Source organism: Camelus bactrianus, chromosome 3, assembly GCF_048773025.1.
Source record: "Camelus bactrianus isolate YW-2024 breed Bactrian camel chromosome 3, ASM4877302v1, whole genome shotgun sequence".
Taxonomy (NCBI): domain Eukaryota; kingdom Metazoa; phylum Chordata; class Mammalia; order Artiodactyla; family Camelidae; genus Camelus; species Camelus bactrianus.
Genome location: NC_133541.1, coordinates 124,817,235 through 124,842,428, shown reverse-complemented (window position 1 = coordinate 124,842,428; position 25,194 = coordinate 124,817,235). Strand labels below are relative to the sequence as shown.

The following is a 25,194-nucleotide window of genomic DNA, read 5'->3' as shown; positions in this document are numbered from 1 at the left end:
CCTGCAGTTGGAGTGAAAGATTCTGTTCCTAATAAAACAGGAGAAATGAAGAATTTACAAACATTCAAATCAGGTAAATTTTGCAATACAAATTTAAGTCTGAAGAGAAGTACAGTCTTCTTATTCCTAATTCCCTTTATTTCTTCAAATTTAATTGAAAGATGACATAAATGCGGCAGATGTTATTATTGGTATCCATGTTTGAAAAATATATATAAGCATAAGAAATAGACTTTTAAAATGTCAGCTTTGACTTGGATGTTTCTGTTGATGCTGGGAGACACTAAAGTGCTCAGCTTGGAGTCCCTATACTTCTCAGGGATTCTGAGAGATTGATTATTAGGTTCTAAGATTTTTCCAGAGTTTTAAAATGCTTAATTGAATTCTGACCTTTATGTAGGGTAAAGCTTCACTTGCTAACATGTCAGTCATATTTGACTTTATTTCATCTAGTGCTATCACATTGATGATATTTATTTATTTCTGTATTTATTTATTAATGAAGGTCCTAGGGATTGAACCCAGAACCTTGTGCATGCTAAGCATGTGCTCTACCACAGAGTTATTTCCCTAGCCCAAAGGTCTTAAGCCAACTGGATGTTTTGATTAGCATGCTCTCTCTCTCTCTCTCCCTCTCCCTCTCTCTCTCTCTCTCTCTCTGTGTGTGTGTGTGGTGTCTTTGATTATTAAAAATGATGGAAGTAATTAGTCCTACCTTAATGTTTGGTAGATACGATCTTTTAAAACAATAATCCTAAAAGTTTTTGGATTTAGGATATTTTTTATACTATTAAAAATTATTGAGAATTCTGAAGAACTTTTAAGTGGGTTGTATCTATTGATGTTTAGTATATTAGAAAATAGAACTGAAAAATTAAAAAACAAGCACACACAAACATTCCATTAGCCATTAGAGCTATGATGTTACCACATGTCATGTGTCTGGAAACCTCCACTGCACACTTAACAAAAAATGAGAATGAAAATAGCATTCAGTATTATTGTGAAAATAGTTTTGACCTCCTGGACTCCCTAGATGGAGGGAACATGGGGCTTCAGGGCTTCTCAGATGACACTTGAGAACTGCTGTTTTAAACAGGGTTCATGGGTGTGAAATAATAAAGGGGCCCTTGTGATGAAGTGGGCTTTAAAGTTCACTTATACATTTCTTGCCTTTTTTTCTTTAACTTGTCTTAAAAAGTTTGAATCTGACAACTTAATTCTTTTTAAAAAAGGAAAACATTTTTGTTATATATTTCCTGTCTCGTGGCACTCTGTACTCTTTGGACCTAGTTTGTACTTAGATTTACCCTATTTTTATATGGAAAAAATTAGTCACTCAAGGCTATCCTTTCTTATATAAATTTATGATGTTTATCCACGGCTTAAGAATTCTGAAGATATTGGTACATTGAGGAAAGACTGTCTCATTGTAATTTAAGTAGTACCATTCAGTAAAAGTTTTCTTAAAGCCCACGTCTCTAGGACTCAATACTGTCATGCATATTTAAACATCCAGTAAATGGCTGGTTAGACATACATTTTGTTAATGAAAAAATTCATATGTTGAAGAATCATAATTATTCCTAAAGCTCTTATGGAATATTGACTGTTTTATAGAGAGTGGTGAGTGAATCCAAATTAGTAATACTAGAAAATTAAACTTAGAAAAAAGAGACAGTGGTTCCCTTTATGAACAGCAATGACATGTAAAGTACAACCAGCTGGGAAGGAGCAGTGTGTTTGGGGGAGAGGAGGGCGTGGGGCTGCGGACGTGGGGCTGCTGCTCTGGGAAGAGAATTTGTAAAAGTTTGTATTGTTATTCACATTCTAATAAGTGGAAACTTTGTTTTCAGGTTCTTCAGACTGGGATTCTACTCGTCTGAGCCTCAATAATAAGGCTGGTCAAAGAGCCGAGCATTTGAAAGTTGACAAATGTCCGTTGGTATCACAATCAGTGACCACAAACCAGTCAGCACCCACAGAACTGAGGCAGACGGCCCTGGTAGATAAAGACCGGGTGAATATTGGAGCCGTGTCTCTGTCAGAAAATGCAGCGCTCCGTGGCCTGTGTGAGTCACAGCTGCCAGAGAAGAGAAGCAGCAAAGAAGGTAATAAAGCAGCATAGAGAATTAGCCATAGTCTACCTGTGCGTGGCTTCACCACACTCCGACTTTGCAGAAATCATTTTGTGGCAGGATCTCCTTTGTGTTTACTCCTTTTATGCAACCTACAACCAGACAATACCTTTTGGCATGACATTTACATTCATCCTCTGACCAAAGCAACATATTAAATAGCAAAGAGAATTAGGTGAAAGTAAGTTCGTTCAGAGTAGTATTTAGCACACTCCTGAGAGTGGGTAGGAGGATGATGTCTAGAGCTTTGTGAGTAGTTGGGAAACCTAGGTGGACATCCAAGATTCCCTTCTCAAAGTATGGTTTCTTAGCTTTATTTTTATCTAGCTCTGAATTTATAAATATTTGTTATAGCTATAGTCAGTGTAACTGAGAAAGCACCTCTGCAACTAAATATCAAAGTATTTCTAGTATATTCTCTGCCTTTCTGTATTTTAGAAGTGGCTTTCCCAGCAGTAGTGGCAGTCATTGGGATTTTGCTACACAGGACCTCCTTCTTAACTGTGTCCACACAGTATATCAGCTTGTTTTATTATTTTTAATGGATTGATGGGTTGAAAAGGATATTGGTTTTTAAGGAGTGCTTTATCACTTAAAAATAATATATGGGATATCAATTCTAATTCTTCTAGGATACCCAGTCTGTTGATTAACCATATCTAATATGGGTTCTACTTTATATACCAATGAATTTAGTGCCTTAATCAGTGATATAATCAGAGCTGTAGTAATAAGTCATACAATATTTTTTCTGCTCCTATAGTTTTATCTTTTCTTTCCTTACCTGCAGAATTAATGTTGTATTTACAAAAGATTCTCAGTTATCTCCTATAGTAGTGACTACAAGCTCTAAACTCAAAGTTTTTCTAATAAATACTGTTTATACACAGATACTTTTAAGAGTTTGTCCTCTACAGCATGGGAGCAAAGAGGATAGACATGTAAAGAAATAGTTTACAGTTCAGCTGGTGAAGACACACTAGAAAAATCTGTGAGGTACCAAGGTAGCTCCAAGGAAAGAGATCCCTGTGTCTCTGTGGAAAGACAGCTGCAATCAAGGAGGACTTCACAGAGCAGCTGAGTCTTCAAAGAGGAAAAGGAACTTGTCAGAACAATAGAGGGAAACATTTCAGGTTAAGGAAAGATAAAAGCATAAAAAGTAACAGTAATTTTGGAAACCATGAATAACATTGCTCTTGAAGCTTGGTATGTTGTTAAAAAGGTACTGTTAGGAGGGGAGAATAGAGTCTATCGTGACTTTGTATATTTCTACTGTATTTTTAAATTTTGTTTTATTTCTCTTTATTTTGTTCATGTCTGGTGAATCAATTTGTGAGTGAAACTTTGAGATGTTTGTATGCCTTTATCTGGTAACATCTAGTATTTCCCAAATAGTTTGTTGAAGTTTTAGATAGTTAGAAGTAGTTCTTAAAGAAGTAAATATCCAGCTAAAGATTAAGCTTAATTTAAACTGTCAATTGATGAAATGTTTATGTTTTTATAAAGATGATGCCTTTTATCTAGCTGTTCTAAGTAGTGAAGTTTAACTAAGCATATTCATTTTTCAGCAGACCCAGACTTACAAAGGGCATCTGAGGAAGAGCAAGAAAGACTTGATGGGAGTGAAAATAACCTCTCACAGGTATGTGAAAATGTAAATTTAAACTTCTGGTTTATATTGTTTTCTGTGCTTTAATAACACAGTTATTCAAATTCAAAAGAAATTGCCTTCCAAACTAGACTTTTAGAGTCAATAAATAATTATTTAATATTTAGTTTTGAATAGCATTTTATCTAATTACAAAACTTAAAGTATTTTTAGGATCTATAGCAATTTATAGTTAAACTTTATCCTTGGAATTGAGGCAAAAAACCTTCCTGAATATTGTTTACTTCTTCCATTTTTATAACTTCCACACATGATAAAGAAGGTGATATCAAATATTAAATCATGTGATATAAGCAGTTGAAATTGTAACTAATATAGCAGTGATGGCCACTGAGTTAGTTTCATGTAAGGAACAGTCATTCCCAGTGGTCCAAAATTTGCAGTTTCAAATTGCAAGTCATTGATGCCAAGATGAAAGATTTCTTCTGTCTTGTGATCTCTATGTAATCGATTTCAGAATCTACAATCAGGGAGAGAATAGGGGTCATAGAGTCAACCCAACTGCCTAGTAAGAGAATCAAACCTTCCAGGATTGGACCTTTATTGTTAGGGAAGAAACAAAAACTTTCTAATTTATTTCATTTCAGGGTAGGAAACCAGTAAATATTATTAAAAATGCTTTCATTCACTCTCACTAGTGAATGTTAGAGTATAATATAACTCAGTGGATGCAGAGAATACATATTGAGATAGATCACTATCATAGTGTATCGTTTGCATTAAAATTCAGGAATTTGTTCCTCTTTCTGATTGATGTTAATTGATTTTGGCACCTAATAATTTACAGTTTGCTTATTCTCCAGTTATTAGTCCTTTAAAAAAAATCTTTACATGCACTGGAGGGGCTCACTATTTAAAGTACGAGAGGTGAAATATTTTTTAGTGAGGAAATCTTTGTAATGTTAAAAATCTAATCTCTTAAATCTTGGTAGATTTAACACGTGTGAATTGTTTAGTTCAAACAAACAGTGACAAAGTTAGGTTTCTGAGTTCCTGTTTTTCTCCTATTTCAAGGCTAAGGCAAGTTATGTTTCACTTCTTAGTTTGTGAGTAGCCCAACATACATTACGAAGTTTGTTAAATTTTAATTATTTTCTAATTTTTCTTTATCTGTGCTTGACTACTTAAGGATAAATGTGCTTCACAAGCACGTACTGTGAAAGAAAAGAAATCTGAAGATCAAATCAACCAGATTAATCTTTCACTTGTGCATCTGCAAAAAACGCCTAGAGAACCAGAAGTGAATAAGGAAAATGACAGAAAGGACGAACCTGTATCTTCAAAACATTCTTGTGTGGAGAAGCATGAGGACATGTGGGTCAAACAAGGCAAATTCGACTGGAAACATAATTCAGAATTTATCACAAAGAAGTCAAACCAGAAAATGAGTAAAATCCATGAAAAAGGCAAAATTACTTTTCATCATAAGGTAGTGCCGCTACCTGACAACTCTGAACTACATGGTGACTTAAAGGAACTACCTTCCAACGTGACAGATAATACATTTGATTTTGAGGAAAAGGATGCACCTGGAGCCTCTGTCTCTATAGGATTCCAGGCAGTCTCTGAACACAAAGAGCCCAGTCTTGAAAATGTATTTCCATGTTATTCCAAGTCTGAGTCAAGAAAGTATGGTTGCCAGTCATCTTCAAAACTTTATTTAAATGAAAATAAGTTGGATGAAAATGATAAGCCAGACATTGAACACGTTTTTAACAAAACTGAGGAGAGTTTTCGTAATGACAGAGAAAATGAAGTAAGGAACCGAGTTCCATTTACAGTGAATGAAGACCAAGAATTTGCTACAAAAAGAAAACCAAAAAGGAGCCAAAATACTCACTGGAAATCAGACATTGGACATGCACCTCAGGTAAGTGACCCAAAAAGCCTTTTTGGTTTGTGGCTGACCTCTCCAGTGAGATGAAACACATGATTCAAATAGAAAGTCACAATATGTCTGCTGTTTCAAATACTTGTAAGAAAACCAAACCAATACAAGACCAGCTCCAGAAGCCATTCCTTGCAGATAACTGCGGTGCTAGTAATTCTAAAATCATGGACCCTGAATTAGGAAATGTGAGTTCTTCTCCATCAAATGGTAACAGAACATCCAAAGTATATCTAAAAGAGTTACACCAAGATATGGAAAGGTTTAACAATGAGGTAGGCATGTTACAAGTAGAATTCCTGGCTTTGGAAAAAGAAAATTCAGCTTCAAAAAGAGGTAGAGGTTCCTTTGCTACTGCTCTTGTTTTTTTTCTCTATATCAATAATCTCTTCCATTCTGATCCATACTTGATCTGATTTTCCACTTAGGAAAATAGCCTATGTATAAAATGGGGTCATCTAAATATGTAATCGTGTAGAAACAGACTATTTCTGCCATCTAAATAACAGGAACTCAGGGAAGTATTTTCCGGGGTTTTGTTCCTTAATCAACCTAAGTCTCTGTGCCAGTCTTTCGTATGAAGTGGGAAAGTAATTTAGCTTTGTGCCACATGACCTTCTGAGCCGGAATAAATGCAAGTGAAATAGCTTAAGAAATATAATAAGCTCAAGGGTTTTGTTTTTTTGTTTTAATCTATTGGCTTAAATGTAAGTTGCACATCCATAGAATGGGAAGGAAGCAGTGACTGAGAGAAGGGATATAAGCACACGCTCTCACTAAACTGATCCGTGTGTTGTGCGTTAGTGAGTGCAGGCTTCTCTGTTTTACTGATCACTGGACACTTAGAATTCCATCATGGTCACTTTGAGATATTCTTAAGAATACATGTGCTCCCACATACTCTTGAGTCACCACTTCCGGGTGTTTCTGTTGAGGCAGACACTTACATTATATTATTTAATAAAATGTAGGAAGTTTTGACATGTATGATTCTATCATATAGGTAGTATGAACCCTCAGCAAAAAAAATTCACTATTTATCTCCAAAGGAGAAAACTTGAGTTTTGAGAAACTTGAGTTTTGAGATGCACTGAATGATTTTTTTTAGTTCTAGTAATAGATTTTTAAAATGTGTGTGTTCTTTTGTGTGAGGTGCGAAGAGTGTTAAAGATGGAAATCTGAAGGTGTTCCCCTTTAATAGAAAAAGGAGATGAGCCCTGCCCCCAACTTTGCCGAAGTCACACTTATCTGATCAATTTGATGAATTTATTTGGTAGCTTATTAGATTCAGTGTTACAGAATTGTATCATCTCTTTTGACACCGTAAAATGCTGGGGAATACTGCTTTAGGGAACTTGGACAAATCACTTAACCTTTCTTGGTTGTGTTCCCGTTTTCAGTAAACAGTGGGGCTAAGGTAGATCACTCATTACTCCTATGCCGTCTAGCTATAAAATGGCCATGGTTATTGAATGTGAAATTGGGAAGCATTATTCCTTCTGCAGGATTCCACACTAACTGGCAATTCATCAGTTTCACTCTGCTCCTTTCGGTAAACATGGGTTTATATGTTTTATTAAACACCACATTTTGATACCCCGGGATCCAAATGAAACAAGAATTATAAAAAGTAGTGGGGAAAGGATAGCTTTAGCACAGAAAGAAGAATGTTTCCTTTCTGTTACTGAAGCACCAAGGTTCGACATCTTCTAAATCTGGCTGTTTAATACAAAATCTTGGTGGTAAAGACAGAAGAGGACAAATTTTATGCCTTTGTCTTTCTATTTCTCTGTCTCTGCCATTCACATGGGGAAGAGTGGATGTAAGAGCACAACATTCAGAAAGTCCTTTTTGAAATTTTGGAAATTCTGTTTCTTTTCCTCAAACAGAAAGAAGCAGAATTTACAAACATTCCAATGACTTGAAATGATAAAAATTAAAATAAGCACAAAAATATCTTAATTGAAATCAGGGCAAACTCTGAGTCAAATGATAAAGTGAATGATAACAAAGTCTTTATAACGAATAAAGTAATAATTACCCTTTGTATCAAACTTTCACTGAAGGTTGAAGTAGAAGAGAACAGGAGCAAAAGTGGTGAACTGAAAGGATCAGAAACCATATGTGATGGCAGCTATCATGAAGGATTAACTCAGCAGAGGAAGAGGGGAAAAACTGATGACCAGCGGTTTCCTGCTCTGCAGAAAGGAGATTCTGATAGGTAAGCCTATATCAGTATTCAGCAGTAGGTAATTATTCTTTTCCTAGATGTTGTTCAGAATTTCTTCCCAGACTCATCTCTCTACTTGCTTCCATATATTTTGTACTCTTCCTTCCAGGTTCCTAGGACACACCTAAATGCCATGTGCCTAATCTTTGTGCTCACATTCTAATCTCTTAATCTCTTAAGTAGAATAATTTCCTCCTGTCTCTTTTGCTCATGATTCCTGTTTATTTCCCCTCTTCTGTAAAGCCTTCCTCATGCTCACTTTACTTTCATATGTCAGCTCTTGCGTATCACATTGTATCATAATTGTAAATCTGTCTTTGAAGCAAGAATTTGTGTTTCCTTGCATATGGTTGGCACTTGTTAACCATTTTGTGAATTAATAAATGATTGAAGATGGGTAAGAGTTGGAATTTTACAAAAATTGTTTTTTTTTAAATTTATCAGTAGAATTATATTTTAAAAATAGGCTTTTTTATGGATTGTTTTAAAGTAGCTGTCCTGGCTTGCACATGAAGGGAGTAAAGAATGAAAGTGGAAAACGGACATTAAAAGCATCTGTGACTTCACGTGTATTTGCGAAGACTGCCTCGCTGGCTGGTGGTCTCCTACACAGGAATGACAACAGCAGTTTAAGTGAAGGAGATCAAGGTTGTGGCAGGTAAAACCTACAAATTCTTTATTTCTAGCTGAAGACGTATTAGCAGTGATTACCTTCTCTGGAAATAGAACAGCAGCATATAGTGCACAGGCCAAAGCAAGAGGATTCTCACCTGTGTCGGAGGAACTCTGCCGAAAGGCTAAGATGAGGACAAGTGCCTTTGACCGGAAGTAGTTTCAGTAATACGTCCCCAGGGAAGCCGGGCTGCAGGGAATCAGTGTGAACAGCCCCTCAGAGGACATTCCCTGGGAAGGCAGGAGAGGACTGGGTGATAACTGAAGGGGAACGTGGGGCTCGTGGGGGTTCCCTTTCTGTTTTTAATGATGAGATGATAGTTTGTAGGGGATGTCTCTGTGCTGTTGGATGCGATTCCATAGAAGACGTGTTTTTCAATTTAACTTTATTTGAATTTCTGATATTAGAAAGTGTATTGATTGTACTGTTATCTTTAAAATACTGTAGTAAAGTATTCATGTATGGTATTGTTGTAAGGCTTATTCATTAGTTCTGAATCGTAATATTCTTACACAATTGAATATGCAGATAATGACTTTAAAGTTACACCATTGTCCATAGATTTTTAAAAAATTGTATACTCATAATGACTATACAAACACTTAGGCCATACTGAATAGGGTTTAATCATTCCTTGATGATTCTAGATTTTATAGTGTCCTTGACAGTATCATCATGAGTGGCTATGGTTTTGTATGCTATTACAAAATACCAGATTATATTAATATTTGTTTAGATTCTAGGAAGAAGGGGAAGATTTTGTTTATGTACGATAGAATAATAAACTGTTAACAATCTATCACAGATGATTACTTTTGGATTACTAAGTTCTAAATTAAAAAAGCCATCATGCTCCATAAGGACCTGTCAAATGCATGAACAAACAGCTGAATGGATAATGAATGCCCGCTGATTAATGTCTCTAGCAAAAGCAAATCTTTATTAAAAGTAGATTTCCAGTATTGCCTAGGTCTAAAGTCTTTTTATTTTTAAAAAATAGGTGTTAAGATTCAGAAATTATTATTATTATTTTAACATTTTTTTATTGAATCATAGTCGTTTTGCAATGTTGTGTCAAATTCCAGTGTAGAGCACAATTTTTCAGTTATACATGAACATACATAGATTCATTGTCACATATGTTTTTCACTGCGAGCTACCACAATGTCTTTTGTATATTTCCCTGTTCTGTAGAGTATAATCTTGTTTATTCTACATTTTGAAATCCCAGTATGTCCCTTCCCACCCTCCTCCCCCTTGGCAACCACAAGTTTGTATTCTATGTCTATAAGTCTGTTTCTGTTTTGTATTTGTTTTGTTTTGCTTTTGTTTTTAGATTCCACATATGAGTGATCTCATATGGTTTTTTTCTTTCTCTTTCTGGCTTACTTCACTTAGAATGACATTCTCCAGGAGCATCCATGTTGCTGCAAATGGCGTTATGTTGTTGGTTTTTATGGCTGAATAGTATTCCATTGTATAAATACACCTACCACCTCTTCTTTATCGAGTCATCTGTTGATGGACATTTAGGCTGTTTCCATGTCTTGGCTATTGTAAATAGTGCTGCTATGAACATTGGGGTGCAGGTGTCATTTTGAAGTAGGGTTCCTTCTGGACATATGCCCCAGAAATTATTACTTATAATTATACATTGACATAGAATAATAATAGAGATTCATTTACTACATTAGTTAAAAGTGCTTAAAAGTAAATATTACTTTCTTAGCATACTGTGAAATGCAAGTATTGAAGCCAGATTGCCTGGGTTGGAATTCTGGGCAGACATAGGGGCTTCGACAAATGACTTAGCCTTTCTGTGCCTCATTTTCTTTCTGGGTAAAGTACCTGATGTATTACCTACCTCCCAGGATTGTTGTGAGGATTAAAATGTCTTTAAGACATGTAAAGTGGTGATAATAATGCACAGCAGTTGCACACTAAGTCCTCAAAAAAGCTGATGTCATGGTTATTAGAAAACGGTTTCTTTCATATAAGGACTTAAGTAATACTTTCCAAATAGGTTTTATTGCCATGAAAGCCAGTTTTTATTGAAAAAGACAACAACAAGAAAATCCTGGTATATTTTTTCCTATCAAATAATACAAGTAATTTTATGTTCTTCCTTTTCCTTTCCTTGTCTGTTTGATTTAAATTTAATACTTTGTTAATAATATAATTGATATGCTTTCTTTGTCCTTTAATGTTACTGTTTCCATTTTTTGTTTAATCCCTTTTATTGAAAATTATCAATGCAAAGGTTTTATATAAAAAAATAGATTTACACACTTCTTGTATTTTCAATATTTAGTATTTGGCTTAAAGGAATTGCTTTTTTCTTTCTTCAGGTCTTCAAAGAAAATGTCAACTAAAAAGGACAAGGTATAGTAAAATATTAATCAAAAATATTTTCCTGTAGTAAAAAAAATTTATAAAAGATAGAGTGGAAAAACAAAATCCTCCTTTGTTGTAGAGACATTTACTTAAAAATAATTTAGAAACATTATTGATAAAGTTAGCCTTTTGACGAAAATCAGTTGTTTGGAGAATTGTCTGTATTTTTGCTCATAAAAAGATGGATATTTATCACCTCTGTACACTGAGCGTATTTTACAACTATGTTGGAGACACTGTGAAATAGCATTATTTATTTGTAGGTCACAGAGCAGGTGAATTCTGTGGATTACCTCGATGACTTAACTCTGGCACCGGAAACAGCTTCTGAGGATCACAAGTCGCTTTCCCCTAATTGTAAGAGTACCCTGAGGCTAATCGAACAACTTGGCCCGGAGAGTAAAGGTAGGACCCCCATATGACTACACAGCCTTTTTAAGTATCTCGTGGTAACCTTTGCACACCTAGTACTGCCCCAGGGAGCACAGCTCCGTTACAGTCTGCTGCGTCTCAGAAACCTGCTTTGTGTCAAAGCAGAAGCAGATGTGTTGTGCGCTGCCAGCCGGGGGCTGTGACCGTTCCCACTCCCTGTGCTTTCTGTTGACTCTGCTGCTCCTACGCCTTCACCCAAGGTCAGGGTATCACTGCTTCCCTCCTAGAACGCTGAAATCACCTCAGGATTTTCTTCTCCGCCGTTCCACCTCCTGGAACCTTGGTCTATGCCGCCAGCATGATTACTAGATAGTTTTTAAAATTCAGGTCTTTGTTAACCTCCTTGCCTAAAATCCAGCTCCTGCTTCTCGTAGCTCCATGGTTAAAGGCCACAGTCCTCTGGCTTCATCTTGTTTCCTTTTATTACCCTTCTTTCCACATGAATTTTAGAATCATCTTGTCAATGTGAAAAAAAAAAAGTCTGCTAGTGTCCTGGAAATGAGATGTAGATCATGTTGAATCTGTAGATTAATTTGGGGAGAATTGACTTCTTAACAAAATGGAATTTTTAACCCTGAACAAAGTTCATTTCTCCATTTATATAGGTCTTCCTTGATTTTCTCAGTAATATTTTAAGAGTTTTTAGTGTCTGGGTCTTTCCATCTTTTATGTTTACCTGTATTTCTTATTTTTCAGTGCAGCTGTAATTAGTGTATTTTTACTTATTTGTTTCAAAATACTATATTTTAAATTTTAGTTTCTGATGATAGAAATATAGCTGATTTCTGTATACTGACTCTGTGCCCTCCAACCTGGCTGAACACATTTATTAGTTCTAGTAGCCTTTTTATGGATTCTCTCAGATTTTCTACGTAACCAAAGGTGGTCAAGATTTTTCTTCTTTAAACTACTGTCTTACTAAAGATAGTTCACATTTAAGACTTGCAGCCAATAAATACATTCTCTGTCACAGCTAATCAGCTCTGTCAGTGTTGCAACAAGAGTAGCCATAGACAATACACAAGTTAATGGATGTGGCTGTATTTCAGTAAAACTTTATTTACCAAAGCAAGCAACCCAGCCCACAGGTTGGAGTTAGCTGACTCGCTTCATGTAATCGTATTCCCCGCTGATTAGCAGACACTTTTACCTCTTCATTTCCCATCTAGATGCCTTTTGGTTCTTTATTTTGCCTGATTGCACTGGCTCCAGTACAGTGCTGAATAGAAGGAGTAAGAAAAGCCATTCCTGTCCAGTTCCTCACCTTCTGGGAAAAGCGTTCCGTTTTTCACCATTGCGTATGGTGTCAGCTGTAGGGTTAGCATGGATCTTTGTCATAGTGAAGACGTTCCCTTGGTTCCTAGTTTGCTGGAAGTTTTTATCAGGAATAGATGCTGAGGTTTGGCAAGTGCCTCTTTTTATCCACTGACATGATCATATGGTTTCTTTTTTAGTTTGTTAATATGATGAATAACATTGATTTTTACGTGTTAAAACAGCCCTGCGTTCTTGGGATACACCCCACTTGGTCGTGATGAATTTTCCTGTATTGTTGGATTTAATTTGCTAACGTTTTGTTTAGAATTTTTACCTCCATTTTCATGACATTAGTTTTCTTTCTTGTAATACCTTTGTCTGGTTTTGGATTCAGGGTAATGTTAGTTTTATAGAATGAGGACATAGTTCTTCCTCTTCGTTTTTCGAGGAGACTTTGTGTGGAATTGGTATTAAATTTTCCTAAAATATATGGTAGAATTCACCAGTGTAACCATTGGGACTGGAATTTTCTTTGTTGTAAGGTCTTTAAATAGGACTTTTGTTTTGGTTTTTAAGATATAGGGCTTTTTAGCTTATTTGTTCTTTCTTAATTGAGCTTTTGTAATTTCTCTCTTTCAAGGAATTTTACCCACTTCATCTGAATTGTCAAATTTATTTGCATAATGTTCATAATATTATTTTGTCATTCTTTTAATATCTGCAGAGCTTAGAAGAATGTCTTCCATGTTATAGATGCTCTATATCCATTTGTTCAATATATGGATGAATGAATGTGAAAATGCAGTCCTTTATACACAAAAATTATTCATATATTTTGTTTCTATGTTTGTTTTCTTCCTAATGCAGATTCTGATAGGTTATTGAAAATTCAGGATCCAGTTCATTGATTCAGATCAATAGAACTGAAAGAATCTGACTGTGCACTACTTACAGGAAAAATTAAAGAAATGGAAAATAAGGTGAACTGGCTACAAGCAGAGCTGTTGAAAACAAGAGAAGCAAAATCACAGTTAAAACTTCAAAATGTGGAGTGGGAACGACAGCTCTGCAGCATGAGGTACTGAATTTCTTGGTTTTAAAGAAATATTTGAACTCTATATTTACTTTAATACTGTAGGTATGTAGGAAAAGTCTTAAAATTGCTAACTTACCTTTTGGGATTTTACAGGGGAGAAAATTTCATTAATATTGTGGAATATGAGACTCTTGGAAATAACAGCTATATATATATACACACACACTCATTCTATATTTCTTTAAAAAAATCTTTGGTCCTTATCTCTCAATTGTCCTCCAGAAAGTTTATATTACTTTACATTCCCACTTGCAGAATTATGAAATGACCATTTTTCTCAAGGCAGAAACTTTAAAAAAATTTATGCAGTTTGACTCTTAACATATGAATGGATGGACTAAAAAGTAAAGTGGAAAGTGATTACTGGTTAGTTTATTCAGCATCTCTCTCATACAGAGATAAGATTAGTTCAAAGGTCTATGCTGAAAGCACGGGTTACTCTTTATTTCTTAATTACTTAATAGGGATCCTGCCTTGTACCAAAAGGGACTTAAAAATGATTTACTAAAATAAATAATATTCAACAAGGTAAGTTCAAAGTGCTGCAAAAGAAGAAACATAAAGTGTAGGGCATCAGGGAGTAGACTCCCCAGCCTCACCTTGGATTATGCTAATTAGTGGGTCAGTGTTCTGGAAAAGACATCTGCGGATGTTACCTTCCCCTGGAGATCATGTAGGAGTCCCTGTAATATCTCATGAAGTTGAAATTTTATTTCTCATGAAATTATAAACCTGTTTCTAAATAGCAACTTCTCTTTTAATTAATGACTAAATTCTCTGTCCTAATGAAGGAGTAATTTATGACTATGTGGGGGGGAAAGGGTAATTTTCAATTCAAACCTTACTGAATAATTGCAAATTTTCTTTCCTACACTATTGACCAGAGTTACTCTTGACTGAAACTCAGTAGCATTATGTCTTTTCATTGCTACTTTTCAAATATATATATATATATATATATATATATATATACATATATATAGTCTTATCTTTATGAAGAGATTGAAGTGAGGAATTTAAAATATGAGACTTAAAAATGAAAAAAAAAATTGAGAACATAGAAATTCCATTGGGGTAATAAATCAGCATGTGAAGAACCAGATCATAAAATGAACTTTTTATTTTCTAACAAAATAAATTTTAAGGTAAGCATATTTCACTGCAGATTAACATTAGAACAAGAAACAAAGAAGAAGAAAAATGCTTATATATTATATGAAAACACTAAGGATGACTTAAAAAGAAAAGAGAAAGAATGCAATGAGCAAGTTTCCGTGAACCAAGAACTTGAAAGCACTGCCCGGGCACTAGAATGCAAACGGAAGAGCATAAGGAATAAACCAAACCAGGTAAATTAGTCTTAGGTGAAAATTGCGTATCTCTAACACTGTTTCATCAATATTATTTATAATATTCTTTTGAATTTATCTGTATTTTCATTTAAAACAAATAAAAGTTATCTCATCCTAAACATGAACTATGACATTTAGAGCTTAACTTACTAATTTCTTGATGTTCTTGGCATCTAATAGATGCTCTGTGTCTTTTCTGAATGAAGGAATGGAAGTTAAATTGAGCTTAATCATTAACATAAGGATTGACGGTTTTGGTCCATTCAACAGAGTAACAAGTCTAATTCAAATCCATGTGTTAATTCTGGCTTTTTGAAGTTAAAATCCAGGCTGAATTGCCTTGAGACTGTGATGGAATTGGTTAAATGCCTTATAAAGAAATTTTCTTTCACTGGGATTTCAAAATTTGTAGATACCGACAGGAATATGCAGAATAGATAAACAAGATTTTACTGTATAGCACAGGGAAATATATACGAGATCTTGTGGTAGCTCACAACAAAAAAAAAAAGTCACAATGAATATATATATGTTCATGTACAACTGAAAAATTGTGCTCTCCACTGGAATTTGACACATTGTAAAATGACTATAACTCAATTTAAAAAGTGTTAAAAAATTTTTTCTTTCATGATACTGCATCCCTTGTGTTTTTGCTCTGTGATAAATTTAGCTGTCATATATATTAGAATTTGAGTTATTTATGTGCAGTAAAGATCCCTGTGCTTAAAAAGGCTACTTCTTTTTAACAGTTTAAAAAATTTTTTAAGATTCCCCTCCTAAGCTTTTTTTGACTTTTTTTCATGGTATAAAACCCCAAACCTAATGAAATATGTCTCCAGGTTTTAGAAGAGCAAAATGATGCTCAGAGACAACTTTCTCGAGAGCAGAATGCCAGAGTAATACAAGATGAAATCCTGGCCCATCATCTTTCCCAACAAAAGGAGGCAGAAAAGACTAACAAGAAAATGAATGCTGAGGTATTTTCTTTAGTCATCTTCAAACACGTGTGTGTATGAATTTGTATACTTACATAGTTTAAAAACCAATACTATAGGTATAGAAAGTATAGAGGGTTTTAAAAGCCTATATATGTAAATATATTTTCTGGGGGTTTCATTTCTGGTTCATTGGATAAAGCAATATTTTGAATTCAAATCCATTTGCCTGCAACAGTGACATAGTGACATTCACAATGGCCTCATCCGAGGAGAGGCTGTTCATATTTCCTATAGGAATTGATGAACTTTCCATGATCTCAAAACTGTTGCTACTAACAGCAGGCATTCTAGTTTCTGGCAGTGATCTCACTCCTTTGATAGATGAATGGAGAGGTTACTTTATCATTTCCACTGATGGTAAGGAGGAAAAAGTATAGCCAGTTCAGAAACCATAGTCTGGGTGTCGTTCTCCTACGTGTGATAAAAAGTAATGCTCTGCTCCATGTGGTATGCGATTTCAGTACAAGGAGCTTTTGAATATAGTGACATATCATAATCTATACTTAGTGATAATTTATTGATCAGTATTTTATTTTTAATAAAACAGTTCACTGTATTTCCCTGCTACTTCACATCCATTACTGTTATAAACACCATGAAGAAGAAATAAAAATTATTGCAGAAGCAAATAGTCTCCTGATTTTCTAAGAAGAGCTCTGTAAATTTGACCTTCTTTACCTTTAGTGTATTCACCATTAGGGAAGTAGAAGGCTTCTCTTGTGTTTATATATTTGTCCTAGAGAAGTAGTGTTGGTTTGGTGTAAGAGTCAGAGAGTCAGAAGACCTGGGGGAAACCCTGCAGCTTGCTTGTGTTTTTAACCCTTTATTCCAGAATTGTCACAGCTAACTGAGTTAACTGATGTTTGTAGACGTGCTTAGTACAGTGCTTAGATTTATCACTTATCCGTAGATGTAATTCTTATAACTCGCTCTAAAAATGTTAGAAAGGGAGAATATTTATGGAGTATTCTCAGGAAAAATTTTTTTAGGAAATTTAACCTGTCCAAATATATATAGAGCTAAGGCTCTTACTTTGGGGGTAGCTGTAAAGGTTAGATGTCAGATATAATTTTTAAGTGTAGTCAGATTTATTCATTGTTTATTTTAAGCCTTTTGGGTTTGTTGTATTTCAGAGAAAGAAAGGCCTTCTCAGTTCTGAGCTTCTTAAACATCCTTTTGTGGTTTCTTTTTTACTTTCATGGATTCACTGTCTTTAATTAAATTTTTAAACTTTTGGGGATTTCTGCTTGTTTAAAGTTTGAGATTTGTATCCACCTTAAGTTCTTCCAGTTGGATACCCAGATATTGCAAACTTTTTGTTGTATAAACTTAGAGATTAGTCTTTCACTTCAAAGGAAATTATGATATGTCAGTTTATTGAGTACAGTTCAAAGAGTAAGAGATAAGGGGTTTCACTTACAGGACACAAAGGATTTTGAGCTGTCTGACCCAGAAGATAACAGCGAGGTGCTTCCTCAGCAACTTCCTGAAACTGAACGTCAATTCCGTGGCCAAGAAATTGAGCTCCATCCCAGGAGAGATGCTCTTAGACCAACGACGTTGGTATTTGAATGTGTGCATAGAGACCGAGGCCAAGCCCAGCGTTCAAACAAGGAAACTGAATCCTTGTCTCAGAGCAAACAAGGGGAAGTCAACAGATACATTGGAAAGCAGGCATTCTTGGAGGAGAGAGTATGTGAACTAGAAAGCGAAAACGTGTTGCTTCGACAGCAACTGGAAGCTGCTCAAAGTGAGGCCAAAAGTAAAAAGACAATACTTAATATCCCAGCGCCGTTTCTGGATCAACTGGGAAAACTTGAAGCCATGAGCAGACGAGTTCTGATGCTGGAGGAAGGAAACAAGGAGTTAATCGATGAATCCAGATGTTTAAAGGACAGACTGTATCAGTATGTAACGGACAGAGCAGAAATGGAAGTAAGTACCCAGAAAGGGAACTGATTTTCAGACTTCCTCAAAGAAAATTCAAAGTAGTATCTGATGGAAGCTAAACGGTGAAACTAGTTGAATATAAAAAATGTGCGGGGTATAAATATATACACTGTAAAGCAGCCTAAAAGCATATCTTGTATCCAGCAAACAAAAATTGGACCTGAGAGGTGCTTCACTTTGAGTAAAGATGCCGTGTCACCTGAAATTTTAAGAGGTTAAGCTATAAGTTGTTGATAGATACAGGAAGGTCTTAGTAATCTACTCTTACAGTGCCCAAGTCATTTTAATCTTTCTGTCATCACATTTTAGTATCGTGACGAAGCAGATAAATGAAATGCTCAGACCTAAAATGAGTATTTTGAAATTAAGGTTCAGTTGTGTGAACAAAAAAAGTAAAAGAAAAAAAAAAAGATTCAATTGTGTGGATTACCTTGACAGTCCAATCCAGATTTCCCAGATGAACTGATGTGTAAATGCTGTATCTTGTACTTTTCGTTAGTAGCTTTTTATTTTTAGTTGGTATACTCTTACTTTTATCCATGTCAATTGGAATTAAATTTAGAAATATTTCCATCTCAAGTCATGTATTGTTATGACCTCGCCACTCCTTAAAGGCATCTACTTTTCATTCAGTCATAATTTGGGACAATTCGTAAATTTTAGCAAAACTGTGTTTGACTTAGTCTCCCCTGTTCTATTTATAATTTACTTTGAATATTTTTTCAAATAATGTGCTCACAATTCTCATTTCAAGGCTCAGTTACTGTCACTTGGAACTAAGTTTGTCCAGTACAGAGGAACTGGAGCGCTCTGTGATGTATGAGTTTGGCACTGGGGTCCCATTTTCAGACTGAGGAGGAGCAGGCAGAGTCCTGAGTGGCAGGAAGGGAGTGAGTGGGAGGTGTTGGGGGAGCTGTAGGAGCTGCAGTCCAGGAGGCAGGGGAGGCCAGGTTGTCACGGGTCCCCAAAGCCATTGGAATAACCTCATTTTTTATTGTGAGATAGGAGTCTGTTGGAAGGATTTAAACACCAGATTGAATATGTGAAGATCTCTGAACTTAAGCCTCTAATGAGAAAGAGGGAGAGTGTTCCACAGTGTGGAACTTACCTCCACTCATCCCACCCACACGCCCATTTCTGTTTGAGACTTCAGTGGGGGTAAAGCTTGGCCACTTCCTGGGAGGGGCAGGGAATGGCTGGTGGGGCTGCATCCATTGTCTAAGTTAACTTACTGTCAGTAAGGCAGGAGGGTCATGCCTTCTGTGTCTTTAATGAAATTCAGTAAACAGGAATGTGTGCCTGTGAGGAAAAGAAGGTGAATTGATGTCTGTGGGGATAGTTCTCAAAGTCCATATGTTGCAGTTATATATTATTAATGTAACTTAATGATAAGGTGACTTAAAAATCAGTAACAGAGTTATCTCTTTAGGCCTGTATGAGACAGCTTCAGCAAGAGCTGACTGACACCCGAAAGAAAGTGTCCATGTTGGAAGCTTCCCTGGAGGTGACAGCACATCATCACACTAACTCAGAAAATGAGAAGCAGGAGTCAGAGAGGAAGTCACATCAAGCTGCGAACCCAGTATGTGCAAAACCTAGCACGTCGGCCGTGAGTGTGCAGCGCAGAGCGTTGCAGGACACTAGCTTCTCAGGAACAGCTTTCTTTTGTATCTTCATTATAATTACACTTTTATTATCTTTATAATGCACTTGTTTCTTAAACTTTGACTTTCATTCTGCCATTTCTTTATTTTTCTGTTATATTTACCCTTAGATAAGTTGAGAATTATACATCTTTCCTCACAGAAGTTAACTTTTTTTTCCTACTAAACAGTATTTTTTAGTGATCTCTCACCACAATGAGGCAAGCAAATAAAATCAGAGGATAATGTTTCATGGCATGGTCCAGAAAATTGTCATGTCTCTTCGCTTTTGTGAATGGATATAAAATCTGTGTGTATTGATTTCATGGATTTCAGAGTAACTTGTGCAGAAAGGTCATTATACAAACCAGTTGAAGTTAGGCATTGCCTTCATTTTCTCTTCATTTTACGTATGTTGTCAAAGCATGGAGAAGTTCAGATGACGTCTGTACACCCAAAATAGAGAATTAGGAAAATTGTCTAGATCCTGCCTTTGGATTTTTTCTTAACTTTATTGAGGTAAAATTCACATAGGGGGGAATGCATAAATCAAGTGGTAGAGTTCATGCTTAGCATACACAAGGTCCTGGGTTCGATCCCCTGTACCTCCTCTAAAAATAAGTAAGTAAAACCTAATTACTTCCCGCCACCAAAAAAAAAAAAAAAAAAAAAAAATTCACGTATCATATAAGTCACCCATTTAGGATGCATAGTTATTATCTCCTAGTATATCCAGAGATGTGCAGCTGTCACCACAGTCAATTTTAGAACATTCCCATCACCCCAAAAAGAAAGCCTGCATCCCTTGGCCATCACCCCCAGCCCCCGTCCCTCTCAGCCCCCGACAACCACCAGTCTGATTTCTGTCTCTACAGATGTGCCTGTTCTGGGTGTTTCCCATGGATGGAATCACATGCTGTGTGGTCCTTCATTATTAGCTTTTTTCACTTGACGAAACGTCTTCAAGGTTCATCCATGTTACAGCGCTTGTCAGTATTTCCATTTCTGTTTATTGTCGAACATTACTCGGTTGTGGGGCTAAACCGTTTATCTATTTATCAGTTGATGGACCTTTGGGTTGCCTCTGCTTTTTGCCTATTGTTAATAATGCTGCTGCGAACATTTCTGTCCAAGTTTTGATGTAAACATGTTTTCATTTCTTTGGGGAATAGACTTAAGAATGGAAATGCTGTCATATGGGTCATACGGTAACTGTGTTTAACCTTTTGAGGAACTGCCATACTGTTTTCCAGAGTGGCTACATGATTTAACATTTTTATCCAAAGTGTGTAATTCTCCCAGTTTCTATGCATCCCTGTCAACACTGGTGATTAGCTCTCCTGGTGGGTGTGAACTGGCATCTCATTGTGTTTTGATTTGCATTTTTCTGATGACTGAGAATGTTGGGGATCTTTCCATGCGTTTATCCATTTGTGTATCTTCTTTGAAGACGTGTCTGTTCAGGTTTTTGCCCATTTTAAATTTGGATTGTCTTTTTATGATCGAATTGTAAGAGTTCTTTTTGTATCCTGGGTGCAAGTCTTTGATCAGATGTAGGATTTTCGAGTATTTCCTCCTATTCAGGAGATTGCCTTCTTACCTTCTTGATGGTGTCTTTTGAAGACTAGAAGTTTTTAATATTGATGAAGTTCAATTAATCTATTTCTGTCTTTTACTGTCCTACCTAAGAAACAAGTGCCAGATCCAGTCATGAAGACACACACCTGTGTTTTCTTCTGAGAATTTTGTAGTTTCAGTTCTTTCATTTTGAGTTAGTTTTATATGTATTCTATGAGGTAGAGGTCAAATTTTGTTCTTTGGCTTGTGGATATCCAGTTGTCCCAGTACCATTTGTTAAAAAGACTATTATTGTCTCATTCAGTTATTTTGACACTCGTATTGAAAATCAGTTGATCATAAATGTGAGGGTTTCTTTTAGATTCTCAGTGGTGATGCGTTGATCTGTCTGTCCTATGCCAGTACCAAGTCAGATGTTATGAGAACTCTTTCCGAGTCTTCTTGCATATTACCACTTGTTTTACATAGTAATAAAAAGTCAGTGTCGTGGAATGTGTGTAACTCCACTTCTGTGGAGACCTGCTGCTTCCTGAAGGGGCCTGTGGCCAGCTTATGCTTTGCTGACTCTGTGACATGACAGAAAGTAGGCTTGCAAAGATAAAGTCCATTCCTTCCCCCCCATTCAGACCTTTAGTTTATCACCCAGTGCCTCCCACTTCACTCCACTTTCCATCAAATCATGGTCACGGCATCTGCTGACTCAGTCTGCAATATACTTCATTATGTTGCACTTATTATAATTCATAGAGTCATCCATAGATTTCACTATCTAGAGGCAAAAGATTAAGCCTGGAAAAGATTAATTCAACCTTCCTCTTTGGAAGCCTCTCTAATCCATCATCTTGCGGTTCTCGGTCAAGTCCTCTTTTGGCTTGGTTCTTGTGTGTAACACTGGTGCCGATCTTGTTCTTGGTGTAGATCCTGCACTCTCAGCTCCCTGTGTCTACCTCCTTTTACTTAAAAAGAGAGGTGCCTAGCTGTATTCTATAGCTGAATGCATAATTAATGAAATAAGTATTTTATCCCATCCAAGGAAAGTTTTTCAAGAGTACAGCTGTTAAAAATTAGATAATATTCAATCAGTTTATCAGAAACAGATAACAGATTAGTAATTTGAATTTCAAAAGCTCAAAGCCACTCTGTGTGATACGGAGAAGCATTGTGCTACAACATGAAGCTGAGACAGTCCTACCTTCCCTTACCAACCAGCTTTGAAGTCAGGTAAAGGAAAAATTGTATTTAATTTAAATACTGCCAAAGGACACTACATTTATGGTTCCATAATATTTTATTTTCTCTCTGAGGAAAGGAAAATGAAGAGTGAGTGCTAGATTAATAAATTCTCAAAGCTGCCTGTCTCTTAGAAGTTCAGTTAATTGAAATGAGGTAAAAAGGCTGATTTTAGTAAACTGACTCTTTCTAGTTGTTTTTCAGTTACTAGACTTCAAATCCTATGTCTCCTTGCTTACCAGTCTTCCTTACCCTCAAAGTTGAGGGGAAATTGTGAAATAGATGCCAATTTGTAAGAAACTGTAATTGGAGGGAACTCCGAAGTACCTTCCTTCTCACTAGTTCTGAGGTCTTTCTTTATCTGCTTCTTCTCATCAGCACTTTGCCATTAATAAGTGAATCTCAACGTTTGTTACTTTCCACTTTATAGGAGACCAATTTCTACTATATTCAAGTTACATTACTTACTGTTTTATTCATCCACTTTTCTGTTTATCTGTTTTTGCCTAACAAACTCCCCAAAGTTCAGTGGCTTAAATAAGCACTTATTTTGTTCACAACCTACACTTAGGAAAAGTGTGGTGAAGACAGCTGGCCTCTATTCCTCTCAGCTTCAGGTGGGGCAGCTCGAAGGCGGGTGTCTGGAATCACTTGAAGATTCATCCATTGATGTCTGATGGTTGATGCTGGCAGTGGGCTGTGGCTTTGGTGGGGTGGGCAGGTGGACCACCTCCCCTGGAATACCTAAGCTGTCTCTGTGGCCTGAGCTTGCCCACCTGAGACTGGGTTCCAGGGTTAAGAGTGAGGCAGAAGCTGAACTGCCTTTTCAAACCTGCCCTGCAGGGCACTTAAGGTTGGCCCATATTCTACCTTTTTTATGGAATTAACTTTGAAAGTTTATGGAGACATTCAAAAACCAGCATAATCTACTCACTAGCCACAATGTTTTCTTACTGCTTCCATATGAGAAATCCACTTATCCCCACTCAGTCCCTGAGCAGGTCTCGGTCGCAGTGGTGGTAGGCTCAGGCTCCAGTCCAGGGTCTTACTTTCCCATCTTCATCAGGTCCAGGTGGGGCTGAGGTTCCTGGGCGTGGTTTCTGTAGTGCAGCCCCTTGGGTACACTCCTCTCAGTGCTGAGGCTTGAGGATAAGGAGACACGGGTTATTCGCCACCACACACCCAACATTCTGCTAAACTGCTAAGGACTCCCTCACTCACAGATGGAAGATGGGAGGCACACTGGTCTGTAGCAGTTCTGAAATGCAGCCTGGTGCTGCTGGCTCTTTGATTAGGACTTAGTCCTAACCCTGGGAGGGGTTCTCCTTTGCTGCCCTCTCTGAGCTCTTTGTTCTGTCCCTTTCATGAGCAGTGACCTCTGTTTGCAGCTGAGTAGTTCTCTCAAGCCAGCTTCCTCCTTGTAGACCTTCTAAGAAAAACCCAAAGGCCTCTTCCCGTTTTGCACTATCTTTGTCTCTTTCAGTCCAAGCTAGCAAGCAGTGTTTTTGCTACCACAATTCTCTTTAAAACTTTGAGTTTCCTGTGAATTTTATTGGGTTCATGCCATTGGAAAAGCTACTCTCACATCTTCTTGAGATAAACTCTTCACCTTGGGCTTCCTGTGAAGCTGTTGTGGGACCATGCCTTTGAAATTCTTATGCTTTTAAGATCTTTAAAGGAATTTGAGGCGGCACCTTAAATCTTTCCAAGGTCTTAACAGAATCTTGGCTTCATCTTTAGACTGTTTTCCTGGCAGCACCCTAGATTTGATCTTAGCCTGGAAGCCATTTCTCTGCTTACCCATTATGTGACAATTGGGCATGTGGGGATGCTTTAAATGGGATACAGATATTTGAACCCTGTGAGTCCTGGTTCCTTTCTATTTAATAATCTTTTTGTTTGTTTGTTTTAGTTTATCACTCTCATCAATTTTACTTTCAGCTGTTCGGTAGCAAGAGTCCCGTTTCCTCCAGTTTCAGTGTCATTTTCTTCCCTGGCCTAGAAGCCGTCACTCTCAGCCCTTCAAGAGCCCTCAGGCTTCCACTAACAGTCTCGGGGACACTTTGGATTTTCACTCTTACTCTTCTCTACATCTGTTCAGGTTTCACCTACCTCCAGGTGCAAAGGCATCCCCACATTTTGGGTTCCTTTTTAATGGCTGTGCCCCATTTTTAATATCTGTGCCAGTTATTTATTGCTAATTATATAATAAACTGCCTCAAAACCTGGTGACTCAAAACAGCATCTGCTTGGTTCACAAATCTGTATTTAGACAATGTTCAGTGGAGCCAGCTCATTTCTTCTCCACTTGGCATCAAGCGGGCACTAGAATAATCTAAAGGCTTGTTCATGCTCATATCTGGAAGTTGGAGCTGGCTTTGGTTAAGGACATTCCCTGGGGTCATCAGCTGGGACAGCTGCATGTACAAAGACTCAGTAGGTGGCCTGGGCTTCACAACGTGGTGGCTGGGTTCTAAGGGTGAGCATCCCTACAGAGTGAAAGTCAGAAGCCATTTAGCCTTAGAAATCACACAGCAGTGCCCCCACATTCTGTCCCCTAGAAACCAGTTGACTGAGGCCAGTACATACTTCAGGGGAGGGAATTTCACAGGGGAAGTGTCAAGGAATTTGTAGTTGTTTTACAACCACCATCTCTGCCTGCC

General features: G+C 36.8%; 1 protein-coding gene across 6 annotated transcripts in view; it reads left to right on the top strand.

The window, feature by feature from the left end:
* The window catches only part of LOC141577132 (ankyrin repeat domain-containing protein 26-like), a 49,363-nt gene that overhangs the window by 14,271 nt on the left and 9,898 nt on the right, over window positions 1-25,194 (top strand). For 2 of the 6 annotated variants that reach the window (XM_074361183.1, XM_074361182.1), the window contains exons 1-6: window positions 11,258-11,397; window positions 13,549-13,759; window positions 14,943-15,126; window positions 15,972-16,109; window positions 17,553-18,065; window positions 19,510-19,662. In XM_074361183.1, coding sequence (XP_074217284.1) covers window positions 13,650-13,759; window positions 14,943-15,126; window positions 15,972-16,109; window positions 17,553-18,065; window positions 19,510-19,662 — 1,098 coding nt within the window. In that variant the 5' untranslated portion in view covers window positions 11,258-11,397; window positions 13,549-13,649. Of the gene's footprint in view, window positions 74-1,856; window positions 2,112-3,706; window positions 3,781-4,936; window positions 5,678-7,761; window positions 7,917-8,415; window positions 8,584-10,946; window positions 10,981-11,255; window positions 11,398-13,548; window positions 13,760-14,942; window positions 15,127-15,971; window positions 16,110-17,552; window positions 18,066-19,509; window positions 19,663-25,194 lie in introns of those variants that run through there. The other 4 variants (XM_074361180.1, XM_074361179.1, XM_074361178.1 and 1 more) reach the window with 4 other exon arrangements.